Here is an 18059-nt window from a genome sequence, read left to right as displayed (position 1 = left end):
CCAACGGTTGTGGCCCAGCATGTGTCAGGTAGGGTTTAGACAGCTTACAGGTCTCTTTCCTTTGTAGTAATGGTTGAGTTATATTGTAAGATCTCCTGTCTTATTATTAGTGAAAGTCTGTTTTTACGGAGTTTGGTTATTAATGAAAGTCTCCAGGTTGAGAGATCTCCATAGGCATTGGCACCTCTCACTGAAGGACTGTCTGGTTGTTGGAGCCTATCTACTCTCAGACCCTCTGCCCACCTAGCACTCCCAGACTATCATCTAGTGACACCATGATTTTCCTGAGTAAACACGCATGCATTGAGTCACCTCCCTGAGAATACCACCATCCTTAGCTCCCTTGGATTGTTATGAGGAACTCTCTAACACAAACTTACCAACACACAGATGAATACAAGCTGTCAGGACAACAGTATTCCCTGATGATGCGACAACAGGCTACAACTGGCTGCTGGCTACTGTGCCTTTATACTCACACACAACTATTTAAATTTTGATGACAATTATATCATTCCAGATCCGTGAACACTGAGCACGCCCACGCCGCATGGGCCCCAACACAAATGCCAGACTATTAATAGGCGCTTGACAACTCGCTGAAACAAACGCTAATCATCTCGAGCTCTCGCTCCCCCTCACCCGTCCTAAGCTAGTACCTATCGCTACAAATGAGACATCTTCATCATCTGACCCAGGGGAGATATTCTGGGAGAATAGAATGTCTATTTGATGACAGGATGTTTCAGACCAGCTTCCTACAGCCACTCACTGATCGACCTCACCTGGAGACAAATCTACGCAACTCGGGAGGTCCACTTCTATACACCTTTTGTATATACAGTGTGCAAGAGTAGATGGTCACATTAACACCACTATAGTTGAATCCTACGCGCTACTGACTACCCTCTGCCTCAGCTTTCCATCGCCGGCACATCACAGCGACCATTGTCTACAGCCAAGCACGGGAGGTACAACCGCATCTGCTCTAACCCATCAAGAACAGAGACCAACAATACAAAATCTCCAGCTCAAGGCCGAGCTCCTCAAAACTACAAGTATGCCCGCACGAGGAAAATAAAGAAACAGACAACAGCCAGACGTGTAACCAAAGCTCCCTACTGGCGGAAGACCAAAACCCAAAAGAAAGAAACCACAGAAGTCCCTGGCACATCACATCACATGCCGCGTCCAGGAGCAAAAACCCCTGCCCAACCGGCACACAACCCACCTGGACAGGGATCTACAACCCATCCTGGGATCTACAACTCCATACCTGGACAATGGATCCCACATTTCACAGGCCTTGGGTGCAGGCCAATCCTTGCCCACGACAACGCTGCCAACCTGAAATGTATTTTCACCCAGCAACTGCACACACACACCAATATAAAGCTCTAGCTCAGGAACCAATCCACATGCAGACAAACCCCGATATATCTACAACGCGGCGACACCATCAGAGGACCTAACCAATCAGCCACACCAATCAACGGTTCATTCACCTGCACGTCCAATGTAATATGCCATCATATCCAGCTATGCCCCTCTGCTGTGTACATCGGCCAAACTGGACCCAGTCTCTACGGAAAAGGATAAATGGACCACAAATCAGAATATTAGGAAGCGCAATATACAAAAACTGTCAGGAAGAGCACTTCACAACCTCCCTGGCCACACTGTAGCAGACCTTGTGGCCATTCCTGCAGCAAAAGAACTCAGTAACCAGACTTCAAGATGAACTGCTGAGCTTCAATCATCGGCAAAATTTGACACCATCAAGCTGCAGGGTGAACAAAGACCTGTGAATGGCTTGCCAACTACCAGAACATTTCTCCTCCTTGGTTTTCACAACTGCTCAAACTGCTTAGAAAAGGCCTCATCCCCCTGATTGAAACTAACCTCGTTATCTCTAGCTTGCTTGCTGCATATATAACCTGCCCACTGGAAATTCCACTGCATCATCTGATGAAGTGGGTGTTCACTCCAACGAAAGCTCATGATCCCAAAACGTCTGTTAGTCTATAAGGTGCCACAGGATTCTCTGCTGCTTTTACAGATTCAGACTAACACGGCTACCCCTCTGACACTCTAATGTTAGGTGGGAAGAAACTGAATACACAGTTCGTAACATAAAGAAAGGGAAGAGTCCGAGAGTGGACAATATTCGGCCAGAATATCTGAAAGCAGGGGAAGATACTCTCTTCAAAGCATTGGTGCAATGGTTCACCATCCACATCAATAGCAAGCGTGTTCCAGATCTATGGAAGAAATCAAAAACAATACTACTGATGAAGAAAGGCAATCCAGAAGAAGTGAGCAACTACCATCCGATCATACTCCTCTCACAAGTGTATAAAGTCTTCACCCATGTCATACTCACTCAATCGGATTAAGAAGGATGTCGAAATGCACGAAAGCAGAGAACAAGCTGTTTTCGACTCAGGATATGCGACAATTGATCACATCCACTCAGTTTGGCAGCTCATCGAAAAATGCAAGGAATACAAAGTACCATTGTGTATTGCATTTGTCGGCTACAAGAAGACATTAGACTTGGTGGAGATTAACACTGTACTCAATGCGCTCAATGAAACTGGAATCGATCTGAGGTACACTGACCTGCTGAAATTAATCGCAATTGCTTGACAGAGATAACATTCACTGTACCCTGCATTATTACTATACACAGAGGAGTTGGACAAGTTAACACAATCTCACCGAAACTGTTTGCAGCAGTACCGAAGTCGCTGTTCAAGAAATTGACCTGGGAAGAAGGAATCAGAAGTGACGGAGAACAGTAACACATCTTCTCTTCACTGATGACTGCATAATATTGGCAAAGGACACAGCAGAACTGGAGATCAACTTGCAGTAACTGCAAACACTTTCACATGATATTGGGTTGAAAGTGAACATGTCAAAGATGAAGTGGATGCGGAATGAGCACTGTGCAGAAGGAATCATCACTGTAAATGGGAAAGAAATCAAGGAGGTTGACAAATATATCTACCTGGGTCAGCAAATGAGCAGAGACAACTCATTCGAAGGGGAATGCAGTAGGAGGTGAAAGGCAGGGTGGGCAAGCTTCAACAAAATAAAGATGTCTCTAATGGATAATGAACTGCCCATGAAGAAAAGCAAGAACTGTTTAACTCTACTGTTCTGCCAGCAATGATATATGGAACAGACAGCTGGTCACTGACAAAGTGGAGGAAGAAAAACTCGCTGTCACTCAGAAAGCAATGGAAAGGTGAATGTGTAAGATATTGGTCCATGATCATATATCGAATGAGGAGATTAGAAGGTGTACAGAGGTGACCGATGTAGTGCAGGCAATGTATGATGCAAAGTGAAGATGAGTGGGTAATGTAGTCTGCAGGCACGACAATAGATGGACAGCTCACATTAGTGACTGGAACCCTAGAGACCACAAGCAACTGCTGGGCAGAACAAAAATACGCTGGATAATACTCTTTGGCCAGAAATGGAAAGAATGTGCTCACGGCAAAATAGAATGTGGCATCAACTTGTGTTTGTGGAGGGATGGCGGGAGGACAAGGTAGACAAAGGTGATGATCACCCTGAATCAGTGGAGCCAAAATGCTTGTTTATTTGCACTTTAACTTTGTTTCCTGTTTATTTGCATGCAATACATTTTTTTTTTAAACTTAAGATCACTGAGATCCATTCTAGTCAGTAAACTATGCCAGCAATCTTTTGAACTACCAAAAGCACATTCAAAGTCATCCTGCACTTGCTGTGTCAGTGGTTGAAACTTTCTTCACTGCTCTTGAATTGACCACCGTACATCTTCATGAGCCAGGGAGCAAGGGGTAGGCTGGGTCCCCCAAAATCACTGTTGGCATTTCAACATCACCACTGGGAATGTGCCAGTCAGAGAAGAATGTCCCATCTTGCAGCTTTTGAAAAAGTCCTGCGTTGAAAAGATATATGCGCCATATACTTTCCCTGTCCAGCCCACACCAATGTCATTGAAGCATTCCAGATAAGCCACTCCACCAGGGCTGGCATAATCATGGAGAAGTACCTCTTTTAGTTTATGTATTCATTGGCCAGGTCGGATGGTACCAGAAAAGGAATATGCATCCCATCTATGGCAGCACCTTAGTTCAGGAACTCCATTGCTTCAAATCCACCTACTACTTCCTGCACATTGACAAGAGTCCCAGTCCTGTGCAGTGAGATATACTTATTGGCCTTGCACTCTTGGATGACAATGGACCCCACTGGATTTACTAACTCTGAACTGACTGGCCACTGATTGACAGAAATCTGATGTTGCAAACTTCCAGAGCGAAACTGCCTCTTGCTTTTCCACTGTCAATGCAACTCTCATTCTGGTATGTCTGCACTGGAGGGCTGGGGCAAGTCAGCACACAGATCCAGGAACATAGCTTACTGAATTCGAAAGTTCTGCAGCTACTGCTCTTTATCCCAAATCTGCATTATACGATCCCAACATTCAGTGCTTGTTTCTCAGGCCCAGAGGCATCATACACCAGGTGGAGTTGCTCCATGAATGTCAGAAACAACCTCACATTTTTATTCTGTGTCCATTACTACCCATTCATCATCCTTGAACACTTCCTCTTCCTCACAATACCTCCAGTTATAGTAATATTAATTGAAGCTCCACAAATACAAAAGAACTGTGGATCCTCTAATTAGCAATGGTTATTAGAATTGTGCTGAGCTGTGCAGAGTCTAGCAGAGAGATGGTAGAGATTGAAAAGGACAGGCAGGATTTGGGAATTTTAAAAATGATGCAAAAACAATGGGACGGAAAAAGTTGCACTGGGGGAACTTGCCCCTAGTTCCCAGAAATCCCTGGACAAATTGCTGGTATCCAGCTACTCAGTGAAAATGTCCCACAAGGCATTGACCTGGTTGGTGGCACAGGACAATGGGATAACCTGTCCTGGGTAAACTGCATTTACTACTGATGCAACCACTTGTGGTGAGGATGCGCAGTGCTGACACAAACAGTTATGTATGCACACCCAAGCGACATACAAAAGTTGGTGAAGGTAAGATGATGTAACTTATGTTGACCAAATTTTGTAATGTAGATACAGCCTGTGATGCATTATCACGAGTTCACTGAATAAACATGCACTTCCAATCAAAGACTTCGGGTTCTCCTGGAGGTTGATTACACCACCACAATCTCTTAACTGAAGTCAACAAGTCCAAGGAGCAGTAATCCAATCAGTCATCCAGAAAGACTATCATGTGTTTTCAAATGATTCAGTTTGTTGAGCATATTAGAGAGTAAAACAGCAACCCCTCCCATCCAGAAATAGCACTTACCAGCTTCTGTCTTCCACCTTCACAAATGGATTTTTCAGCCGACCTGCTCAACAGAAATAAATAAATAAAATAAATCACAATATTTTCCCCCACCCAACAATAAACTTATTGTTTATTATAACAATAAACTACTTGTACAGAGATCCAGCTGATTTTTTTTTTAAATATCTGCCCATAAACTTATCATTACCATGAGATATTTTTGTACACTTTCCTCAGGCCAACTAGATTAAGAGTATGCCAAAGATGCTCTCTCAGACAAACAATGGATTTTTCAGTATTGAGAAAACAAGACAACATAGAAACCTCAACAAGTGTCAAAATACTTACTTTTTGATTTCTGATCACAATGTTTCCCCTAGTTAAAAGAAAAAAAAGTTTGAATATTGTTTCTATTTAGCTTCAACATTTAGTGGAAGATTTCTAAAACTGTGTGCGCACATTTGTGTGAAATCACGATTAACTGATATGCAAATTAGGCACATGAATATTCTGAAAATCTGTCATGTCTATTTCTCAAAGAAATATTGCAGCTTTGCAAAATTCTGCTATTCAAGAGTAATTTTTTAACAAATGAATAAAATTTCAGTCTTTCCTCATAACCATCATGGTAAAAACTCATGTGAAAACTGGCTGATGGATATTCATTGCATTTTTGCAATACTGTTTTATTATAAATGGAGATAACAACAGATAAAAATGCTGTTAAAAATCGCAGGAGGCAACTTTATTGGTTTCATAACATTTATGGCTCCTTGCATAAAAATGTTACTAATTTATGTGATTAAAAGTGACAGTCTGACGAAGTGGGTATTCACCCACGAAAGCTCATGCTCCAAAACCTCTGTTAGTCTATAAGGTGCCACAGGATTCTCTGCTGCTTTCACAGTTATTCCATGTTATTTTAGCAAATCAGGGCTGTACTACAGGAAATATTTACGAATTTCAAAATATTAAATCCTTGCATTTATTGGATAAAAATCAAATACTCAGATTCCCTAACATCTTCAAGTTGTAGCTTTACTTAAGACTACCTGGAATGTGGCAAGATACTGAGTCAACATTACATTTTGTATTACTGAAAAATAACAGGCCATTACGAGACCTGGAAAGGAAAATTGATACACATGAGATTCAGCAAAGGCTTCCAGGTGGCTCCAAAAAGTTAATTTGTACTGAACTCCAGGGCAGCATGTACAGTATTATCTGCTATTTACGTACTACAGATCAAGTGGACTGGGCATCCATAAAAATTCACTGCCTTAATTAAAAATATAAAGCTACCAGCAAAACAACAGTTGCCTAAATAGAGTTACACAGATCATAAAACAGGAACTGGGGGACCAATAAAAATTATATGCTGGCTCTACACCACACTTGGAGTAGCTTGAAGACACTGTACTCCAGTGAAAAGACTGAGAACCAGGAGCCTTTTGCTATGCAATCTGGGAAGAGTCACACTCTGTAGGCCAAATTTTTCTACAGAGTGTCATCACTTTAATCTTTACTGCTTATCTCATTCTAGAAAGATAACCCAATTCAACTGGGATCCTTCAGTGGCATAAAAGTTGAGGGTCTTGCACATCCATTGCAGGGAAAAGATGGCCATGGCTGGTATACCCTTAAGGCATGACGATATCCCAATTTTCTGGCTTGTGGGACCCTAAGTAAACAGAGTAAGTTAGAGCAGTCCCCAGTCTACTCTAGCTTGGTGCACAGGGAATGGCCCTTTCAGAAACTTTACAGCTACCGTCTCCTAGCCCTCCTTTTTTCAGAGTGGTGAACTAGAGAGACTAAGGATATTATTAAAAAGATTAAGGATATTACAAATGTATCTTAAAAAAACGATGCTTGTCAAACATAGCAAGCATTTCCCTTCTGATTTTTAAACTGATTTGGTTTAAAAAAATTACTGATGGCCCAAAAGACATATCAGTTATCAGAAAATTAATACATAAACTCTTACTCATGAGTTTATTTAAATAAAATCAGCCAGCATCTTGGGAGGAACTATTTAACTCACCTACAATATTTATTTGTCATTGCTAATAATTATTTCATTAAGTTAGAAAGGACTCACTTACCACATCTTTGATTGAAATGCTTGCTTTCTTGATCAGGTAGAGCTCCTTTTTCTTTTGCTCAAGATAATTTTTAATATCTTTCAAAAACGGAAAGAATTTATATTTAGCCAAACTGCTTTTTTTAATGCTTGAAGTTATTTGTTGTTCTTAATATTTGAAAAATAGCAAATCTTGTCAGTGATTTAAGTAAAATAAATTTCACGTTTTGATTAAAAGTTTATAAAACAAATATATTTACCATCAACATGAAGTATTTTCACTCCCCAACTCAAGGCATTGGATAGTATACTACCTGAAGGGATTAATTCCTGCAAACAGAAAGCATTATTAATATTTAATAAAAGCAATACCTTTAAAGATCTGATGTAAAGCAAGACATGGTCTTTTCCCGCAGTTTCCTGCCAAAAGATAAGGATGACTTTCACTTGCCTCAACTGCCTTCACAATCATGTCACAGCATCTTTCCACCCAGAAGACATTTGGCTTCCATAAAGACCAGGTTGTTCACATTGTTATATGATTTATCAACTGGGAATCCTGAAACTGCTGAATTTATTCATATATATCTACAATTTCTAAGTGTACTAACTACAGGAAATGCATAGACCTTGATAAAATATCAATTATTAGTCATAAACCTTTAAAAACAGATCTTTTCTCTCCTTCCCGAAGTCTCCAGGAAATAAATGGAAAAACAAGTGAGTCTTGCAACAAGTCCTGAAGGTACAGTGTGCTGGTGAGAAACAGCACAGCACATCTGGCTGTACTTCCCATCAGAGTATTTTCCCTTAGATCACGCTACTGCTGCTGATGTTCACTACCATTCAGAATAGTGAGAGAGTAATATTCTTTACTGAATCCAAATTTACAGACTGCTCAGCTTACCTGTTCTTTGATAGCTTTTTCAACTAAAGATTTTCCTCTACTCAAACGTACCTAAAATTAAAAGAAACTTTGCTTATTGTATGCAACACATTAGTGCTCATTTCAGACAGTGAAACATAAGGGGAGTTATCTTTTTATGTTAAAAATTAGCTTTTTGTACAAATTGAAGTTAAAGGTTGTGGTCAAATACCTCTATTAAACCAACAAAATACCGTATATTATAACCATCATGTGTTAATCTGCATTATTTAACATGCTATCATTTTCTACCAATTTTCATTCATCAATCAGATGCTGAAAATGAGCACTCTTTTTGCTGTTGGGATCTATATAGCTAAAAGCTCAGTATTTTCACTGTTAATGGTTTGCAATATTGAAAGACCACTTCCATGAGAATTACTAGCAATATGTTTTAAGGAACAAAATTTTGGCACAGGACCATCTCAACAGCCTGGGTGAAATTCTAGAAAAGGTATTGCCATATTAGCCCTCTACTGGCAAGGACTGATATCACTTTATGAACACTCATATTTCAGATGCCGAACATTCTAAGTCACCTCCAAGCAGGAGGGATACATAGCAAAGAATTAACCTCATCCTATGGGTCAAATATGATTTTGAAAATCCTGAATTTATGAATGTTTTCATGGCCACAGTTGCTCAGTGTTAGGACTGTGAAATTTCTTTGATTTCTGGATTTTTTTGGGACGATCAATTACAGAAAATAATCAGCAAATACTGAAAACACAAAAATATGGTCAATCAGTGTTACCAGTTTTCATGCCCTCTATTAGAATCAGCAAAGTTTAACAATATAGTCTTTACCTAAGCTTCCAGTATTGCTTACTGCAAAGAAAGATTTCATAATTCATGTCAATGTGGAACTGCATGATAAGGGATGCTTCAACAGATATTCAAGGAAATTATGATATTCAGCTATGGGTATAATACATTTCAAATATATTAGAAGCTAAACACCAGAGAGAAAGTGCTCCCGCAGCCACCTGTAGGATAACCAGCTTTTCATGTCTAAATCATCCTTAGCTGTCAAGTCCCACTCCTACCCTGACCGCTCCCACTGCAGGACTTCCGACTCCCCTAATGTATGACCACATTTCTTAGTAATGAACAGAGACTTAGGAAGGTAGTGATGCTGGGTAACCTGTTACACACACATGATTAAGTGTCCCCTTCTCCAGAGAATGACTATATTAGAAAGTATTGCAACCTGGCTTGTGTATCCTAGCTAGTGCAGGGTGAACTTTTCTGGACTAAGTTTATTTGTTGAAAATGTAGTTTTGGTTGATCCAAAACTATCTGTGAATTTGATAGAAATTTCCCAAATAGTTTCCCCCCAAAACAGATCAAAGCATTAGAGCATCTCTCACCACACAGGCAAGTGCCCAAACCACCAGGATATAGAGTAGTTCTCTCTGGCCTAATGACTATTCAAGTATTTTTTACAAAGTGGAACAACGCCAACAGGAGACAATGAGAAAGAACTCCTGCAGACTACTTGACAGCCCAGGGATTAGCGCACTCTCCTGCAACACGAGAGACCCAAGTTCAAATTCCTTCTCTGCTTCACTTGTGGGGAACTGAACCCAGGTCTCCCACATCCCAGATAAGTGTACTAACCACTGGACTAAACATTACAAGGTGGGTCCCTTCATATTGTTAATCTAGACCAGTAGTCCCCAACCTTTTTGTAACCAGTAGCACATTTATGTTTTCAGAAGACCGTGGCGGGCGCCAACAATTTTTCAAGGCTTATTTTGTATTTGTACATTAAATAGTACAGACAAAAATTAATATTACATAATATATGAATCCAGAAAGAAGAGAGAAGCCGGAGAAAAGCCGTGAGGACAGAGAACACCGGTGCCTGCAGCCCTGGAGTACTCTGTCCCCAGCAGGCGTGGGGTCCCAGATTCTCTTCTCTGCTGGGCACTAAGTGCGCCCCACACCTGCCAGGAACAGAGAACACCGGACCTGCAGCCTGAGTTCTCTGTCCCCGACAGGTCCCCTGCTGGGCACTAGGCGGGCACACATAAATGCCCCAGCGGGCGCCATGGTGCCTACAGGCACCACGTTGGGGACCACTGATCTAGACCTTTATTTCATTTACTTGTATGTGAAAATGTGACTCAAAACAAAATGGTTAGTTTTGGGTCAAATAAAACATCTTGTTCAATTTGAAATGAAATGTCAACTTTTTTCAATTCAGTGATATTTTCTGGAATTTTAGGATTGGTTCGAGCTAATTTCTTTTTCAGATTTTTCACAGCTGCTAGATAACTCAGTTTTTCACCCTCCACCGGTCATAATCCCATTCCTAAACAGAGATCAGACATGATATGCCCACCTAGTTTTTAACTGTGTCACATGTGGACATGAGACTTGCTTAGTCAACCGTGTTATAAACTTGGTGGAAATCAGTGTAGTTCTCAGGGAAAGGGTCTGAGGACTAATAAAGTCATTCTGTAGCAAGAAACATTTGATCACTGATTGACAATATTTGATTTGTGTGCTTATTTCCTAGATGAAAATACAGCTACAAAAATCTTTTATCTACTAGTGTTGATAAGATAGTGAAAGTGGGTTGACTGTATCACACAAAATCTTTCCACTAGCAAAATCATGTAGAATGATGTTAAAAACGCTCTACATATATAGCTGCAATTCCTGGCTTTCTAAAGAATGTTGGCAAACGTCACTGCAGGTCTTCTTCACATTAGGGATCAAACTGTGTTCTGAACCATTTTAAATTACACTGTTTCAAAGTTGTTAATGATATTGCTGTTTAAGCAGTCTGCCACTCTATGCTAGAAAACAGTTTTCAAAAATTTGGTTTAAACGTGTTTGGCTTCAGTAAGGAAAGAGCCAATATCTGAACTTTATTTTGGGGAAACATACTCTAGCTTAGGCAGGTTAAGCCATATTTAACTATCAGAGTTAGTTTTAAACTGGTTCAAACTATGTTTGTTATGTTGAAACAAGTCAACCTCAGCTCCGCAGTTTACACAGCCTTTAAAAAACAAAATAAGGGACGATCATATGAGCAGGTAGGGTAGGATGCACATGGATTTGCAACACTTTTCCTCAAGAAACTTACTGTATCCACCATCTTAAATGAATTTCCATCATGTCGATCTCTTCTGCTACTGGGATGAGGTGAACTATTTCCGCCTGTATGTGCAGATCCTGGGCTTGGGACTGGGGAAATTTGTCCAAGAACCTGAGCAAATTTTGCTTCCTTTTTATTAGAAATAAGATAGCTGATATCTTTGCTAAGAAATCCCTCCACTCTCTAAATTTAAAAGAAAAAAGTGAGTAATTATCTCATTCATATGCTCTTCAATTTATTTAACCAACCAAGAAACAATAAAATATCCTTACATTTCTTAAGTGCAGTTTAGAAAATGCTGCCTTAACAGCGAAATTAGTGGGCAATACTGCTTATAATTAAGGGTGATGACCCTTCCCATTTTAAAACACAGTTTTCAGTTGCTTGTAACTTTGATAAACTTTAATAATTCAGGCTGAAAATTTCCAAAACTGCTTGCCTCAGGCTGAATTTCTCAAAACAATTCAACAGTTTCAAAGAATGAGGTTAAAGAAAAATAAGTTTTGCCCACGCAACTCCTTCTTTGAGTAGTTCTAGCACCTTCTTGCTTTGGAGCAGGGACTTGAAACTTAGCCAGGGTGGCCACTGTGTCTGGTATGTGCATTTTGCCATCTCCATGAAAATCTGCCCAAATAAGCTAAATTCTAAGACTCTGAACAATCACAGTTCACACATGCTCAGTAGAAACTTACCAAACTTTGGGACTAAATTCCCTGAAGATTTTGTCCATAATAAACATGCTGTAGTCCAACGCTGCAGGGGGCTGGAGAAGGACTATCCCTGCAATTGCAGCTCTGGGCTACTATGGCCCAGGGGATGGTCCCCAAAACTTAAATGAGGGACCCTGCCTTTCCTGCACCCTAAATGGCCTCCCTGCTAACAGCCAGGTAGCACGGAGGAAAAAAGCTGCCTGATTTGAATGCAAGAGTCAGATTGGGGTGTGTCTAATTGAAGATTGGGACAAATAGCCAGAAGGGTTTTGGGGAGATTGGGATTGGAGGCTGGCAGGAGGAGAAGACTGGGAAACTGGGCCTGGGAGTTGGGTCGGAAAAGATGGAGACCAGCTGGGCAAGGAGATTGGGAGCCAGGCTGGGGAGACTAGGACTGTGAGCCAGGGAAGAATGGGCTGGGAAGGAGAATGAGATTGTCAAGGAGCCTAGGTGGTGGGACTGTCTGGGCAAGAGGACTGGGAACCAGCAGGGATGGGAAAGGATCTAGAAGGAGGGCAATAAGCAAAAATTAACAGAAGCCCTTGACCTGTCCCTTTTACTAAAAATAACTGTGACAAAGTGGGTAGGGAGGAAGGTCAGGTACATGATTCCAGCACCACACAGCTGAAGAAATTCAGGGTGTAACAGAATTAACAAGTCTCTACCTATCTTAATGTTTTTCTAAATCATAAGTTGCTGTAGTATCTAAGCATTGTACATGGTATTTTGGAACTGCAAGAAGTTTCTGAAGATGATGCCAAAACCCTCATCAGTGGCTGTTTCAACAGAAAATATTTAGGACTAAGTGTTGAGTGGCTGTTTCAATGGAAAATATTTAAGGCTGAGTCTGTATTATCTTTTCCAGGGAGTGCCCTATATGATGAAAATGCCTATTTAAGGGGATTCCCTATAGTCAGGGAGAGACCAGGGAGTGAGTGGGCTGCCAGGGACACAGAGTGATAATAGAGGCTTTTGAGTGGATGACCCTGGCCTCTGTCTTATCTCCCAGGATCCATGCAGGGGCCAGGGGGATCTGCAGAGTTTGTGGATGAGCCCTGTGGCCTCTGTGACCAGGGCTACTAACAGGGAGTTTCACAAGGGACTTTGGAAGGGGAGTGGGAAGAGGGCAAGGTTCACTTGCCGTTCTTTAAAACCTGTAACCTAAACTATATTCAAAACTTCTTGATTTAAACAAAACCCTTTCATTAACTTAGGTAGCTGTAGGAGAGAATGCAGGCAGAAGCCAGCAGCAGAGTGGCGGTTATCCAGTTTATTGCGCTGAGTGCAGCATGTATGATTACCTGTCCTGTGGGTGAGTGGCATATGTGTGCATTCGATGCAAGGAGCTCCTGGCCCTCAGAGACTGCGTACTGGATTTGGAGGCCAGGGTGGTGGAAGTGGAGGAGCTAAAGGAGATAGAAAAGTATGTTGATGAGGCTTTCCAGGACACTGTAGAATTGTCCACCTCCGGTCAGACAGCCCCAGCTCTTCTGAGGAGGATGAAAGGCCCAGGGAAGTAGACTAGTCAACAGGAGCAGAGGGAAACCGTCCCATAGTTGGGACCCTCCTTCCAGATGGTGTTAGGGTATCCTCTCACAGTGAGGTTACCTCTCCGGGGGAGGGAACTCCAGTCACTAGGAAAAGGCAGGTGTTAGTAATGGGAGATTCGATCATTAGAAACATAGATAGCTGGGTTTGTGATGACTAGGAGAACCGTATGGTGACTTGCCTGCCTGGTGCGAAGGTTGCAGATCTCCTGAGGCATCCAGATAGACTTATGTGTAGTGCTAGGGAGGAGCCAGTGGTCGTGGTACATGTAGGTACCAATGACGATAGGGAAGGGTAAGAGACATCCTGGAGGCCAAATTTAGGCTGCTAGAGAAGAGATTAAAATCCAGGACCACTATGGTGGCATTCTCAGAAATGCTCCCGGTTCCACGTGCAGGGCCAGGTAGGCAGGCAGAGCTTCAGAGTCTCAGTGCGTGGATGAGATGACGGTGTAAAGAGGAGGGATTTAGATTCATTAGGAACTGGGGAAACTTTTGGGATGGGGGGGAACCTAAACAGGAGAGATGGGCTTCACCTAAACCAAAGTGGAACCAGACTGCTGGCATTTAACATTAAAAAGGTTGCAGAGCAGTTTTTAAACTAGGAGATGGGAGAAAGCCGACTGCTGCAGAGGAGCATGTGGATCGGACAGAGACTTCTCTTAGAGGAGAGTCTACTGATAGAGATTCTCCAGGTTTTAATCAGGAGGAGAGGATGGAAGAGGATAATGTAATGGCCAGATCAGAAGAGAAACATTCAGATAAAGAATCGGACACATCAGAAAAGGGCAGACAAATAAACAAACAGTGACAAGCTTTTAAAGTGCCTGTAAATAAATGCTAGAAGTCTAAATAATAAGATGGGTGAACTAGAGTGGCTTGTGGTAAATGAAGATATTGATATAACAGGCATCACAGAAACCTGGTGGACTGAGGACAATCAATGGGACACAACCATTCCGGGGTACAAAATATATCAAAAGGACAGAACAGGTCGTGTGGGGGTGGGGTGGGGTGAGAAGTGGCACTATATGTGAAAGAAAATTAGAATCAAAGTAAAAATCTTAAGTGAATCCACATTTTCCACAGAATCTCTATGGATAGTAATTTCATGCTCTAATAAGAATATAACATTAGGGACCTACTATCGATCACCTGACCACGACAGTGATAGCGACAATAAAATGCTAAGGGAAATTAGAGAGGCTATCAAAATTAAGAACTCAGTTATAGTGGGGGATTTCAATTATCCCTGGGAACAAGTCACCTCAGGACGAAATGCAGACACAAAATTTCTTGATACTTTAAATGACTGCTTCTTGGTACAGGAACCAACAAGGGGAGAGGCAACTTTCGATTCAGTCCTGAGTGGAGTACAGGAGCTGGTCCAAGAGGTAACTATAACAGGACCACCTGGAAATAGTGACCATAATAAAATAACATTTAACATCCCTATGGTGGGAAGAACACCTCAGCAGCCCAACACTGTGGCATTTAATTTCACAAAGGGGAACTATGCAAAAATGTGGGAGTTAGTTAAACAGAAATTAAAAGGTACAGTAACTAAAGTGAAATCCCTGCAAGCTGCATGGACGCTTTTCAAAGACACCATAATAGAGGTCCAACTTAAATATATACCCGAAAATAAAAAACACAGTAAAAGAACTAAAAAAGAGCCATCGTGGCTTAACAACCATGTAAAAGAAGCAGTGAAAGATAAAAAAGGCATCTTTTAAAAAGTGGAAGTCATTCCTAGTGAGGCAAATAGAAAGGAACATAAACACTGCCAAATTAAGTGTAAAAATGTAGTAAGAAAATCCAAAGAGGAGTTTGAAGAATGGCTAGCCAAAAACTCAAAAGGTAATAACAAGATGTTTTTTAAGTATATCAGAAGCAGGAGGCCTGGTAAACAACCAGTGGAGCCCCCGGACGATCAAGATACAAAAGGAGCGCTTAAAGACGATAAAGTCATTGCGCAGAAACTAAATGGATTCTTTGCTTCAGTCTTCACTGCTGAGGATGTTAGGGAGATTCCCAAATCTGAGCCAGCTTTTGTAGGTGACAAATCTGAGGAATTGTCACAGATTGAGGTGTCACTAGAGGAGATTTTGGATTTAATTGATAAACTTAACAGTAACAAGTTACCGGGACCAGATGGCATTCACCCACGAGTTCTGAAAGTACTCAAATGTGAAGTTGTAGAACTACTAACTATGGTTTGTAACCTATCCTTTAAATTGGCTTCTGTACCCAATGACTGGAAGATAGCTAATGCAATGCCAATATTTAAAAAGGGCTCTAGAGGTGATCCTGGCAATTACAGTAAGTCTAACATCAGTACTGGGCAAATTAGTTGAAACAATAATAAAGAATAAAATTGTCAGACACATGGAATAACATAAATTGTTGGGCAAAAGTCAACATGGTTTCCGTAAAGGGAAATCATGTCTTACTAATCTATTAGAGTTCTTTGAAGAGGTCAACAAATCCATTCCTTACCCATCCTGCACTAATAGCCATAACGGGACTTACCCTCCATCAATTTATCTGATTCTCTTTTAAACCCTCGTTATAGTCCTAGTCTCCCACAACCTCCTCAGGCAAGGAGTTCACGAGTGACTGCACTGTGTGAAGAACTTCCTTTCATTTGTTTTAAACCTGCTGCCTGTTATTTCATTTGGTGGCATTTAGTTTTTTGTATTATTGGAACAAGTAAATAACTTTTCCTTATTACTTTCTCCACATCGCTCATGATTTTATATTACCTCTATCATATCCCCCTTAGTCTCCTTTTGTCCAGCTGAAAAAGTTCCTAGCCTCTTTAAATCTCTCCTCATATGGGCACCATTCCAAACGCCCTAATCATTTTAGTTTGCCCTGCTCTGAACTGTTTCTAAATGCCAGTATGTCTTTTTTGAGATGCGGAGACCACATCTGTCATGTCGTATTTACAAGATGTCGGGTGTATCATGGTGTCAAGATTTTTTCCCCACTTTGAACTTAGAGTAAAAAAATGGGGGACCGTGCATGGACCCTTCTAAGCTTAATTCCTAGCTTATCTGATAAGCTGCCACAGCCAGAAGTACTGGTCTGACACACTTCTATTCCCCCAAAAACCTTCCGTGGGAACCCCAGACCCAAAACCCCTTGGGTCTTAAAACAAGGAGACATTAAACCCATCCCCTCCTCCCCCCGCCCGGGTTTGCCTTGCGAAGCTTCACACCGTTCCAAAACTCTTGGATCTTAAACCAAAGAGAATTAATTCATCCCCCCCTTCTGTTCCCCCCAACCAATCCCATTGATGAGGTAGACTCATCCCTTTGATTCTAAAAAACAAGGAAAAATCATCAGGTTCTTAAAAAGAAAGCTTTTAATTAAAGAAGAAAAGGTAAAATATTATCCTCTGTAAAATCGATGGAAAATGCTTACAGGTACTCACGATTCACTATAGACTGGCGAGGACTCCCCCCACCCCAGCCTGAGAGATTCCCAAATCTCAACGCAAACAGGTAAAAATCCCTTCCAGCAAAAAGACACATTACAACGTTAAGAAAATAAACATAAGACTAATCCGCCTTGCCTGGCTTATACTTACAATTTTTGAAAGGCCTACGAGTCCAGAGACTGACATTCAGTAAGCTATTTCCGGCGACCTCCGTCTTCTGGAAGAGCTACGTGTACCCTCTTGGTGCCATGCTCTAAGCCCGAGCAGCGAACAATAACCGCCAAAGCCAAAGAACACACAGCAAAGCAAAAGAGCTCTCCCTCGGCCGCCTGCATTTCGTCCGTGTCATCCTGTATCTTTTCCCCATTAGATTCTCTGGTCAGGTGTCAGCACAATACTACACTGGGTACTGCTGCACTGTTAATCAACCTCCTTTACAGCGCTCATAGAGTCCTCTAGAGACATTAACCCTAACCGTGGCTGTTTCATGACATGTATGGATTTATTCTAATTCTAAAGCTCTTCATCTAACGCGATTTGGCTCTCAGTCCTAGTTTATTTTTTCTTGCCATCTATTCTCTTACCTTTAGAATCCCCCCTATTGCATAGGCACGTTCCCTAACATCCTGTTTGCTAGTTTCTGTACATGCCACTCGCTTTCTTCCCATGCTGCTAGTCTGTCCTGCCGTTGCGCTCACCATCTCGTGTGATACGCATGAGAAGAAAGGTACTACCGAATATCGATGAGCCTCCAAATTCTTTTTTCGCGTCCATTACGTTGAGTGCTAAACAACAAGTTAGGGCCCCATCAATGATTCTTATTGGGTCCACTAGCTGCTGCATGCTTTCCAATTATTGTGTTTCCTAATGGTGTTGTCAGTCCATGTAGCTTTACATTGCTCTCCGTGAATCCAGCTACAGAAACGC

The 18059-nt window shown here is 41.5% G+C and overlaps 1 protein-coding gene across 3 annotated transcripts in view; it reads right to left on the bottom strand.

Annotated features, from left to right (window-relative positions):
- Positions 1–18059, bottom strand: part of DBF4 (DBF4-CDC7 kinase regulatory subunit) — a 53320-nt gene that overhangs the window by 20921 nt on the left and 14340 nt on the right. For all 3 annotated transcript variants that reach the window (XM_032793365.2, XM_032793368.2, XM_032793366.2), the window contains exons 4-9: positions 11419–11613; positions 8304–8354; positions 7657–7726; positions 7419–7495; positions 5665–5692; positions 5335–5377 (exon numbers count right to left, since the gene is read on the bottom strand). In XM_032793365.2, coding sequence (XP_032649256.1) covers positions 5335–5377; positions 5665–5692; positions 7419–7495; positions 7657–7726; positions 8304–8354; positions 11419–11613 — 464 coding nt within the window. The remainder of the gene's footprint in view (positions 1–5334; positions 5378–5664; positions 5693–7418; positions 7496–7656; positions 7727–8303; positions 8355–11418; positions 11614–18059) is intronic.

Source organism: Chelonoidis abingdonii, chromosome 2 (assembly GCF_003597395.2).
Source record: "Chelonoidis abingdonii isolate Lonesome George chromosome 2, CheloAbing_2.0, whole genome shotgun sequence".
Classification (NCBI taxonomy): Eukaryota; Metazoa; Chordata; order Testudines; family Testudinidae; genus Chelonoidis; species Chelonoidis abingdonii.
The sequence above is the reverse complement of the archived record's forward strand: the minus strand, read 5'-3'. Positions and strand labels throughout refer to the sequence as shown.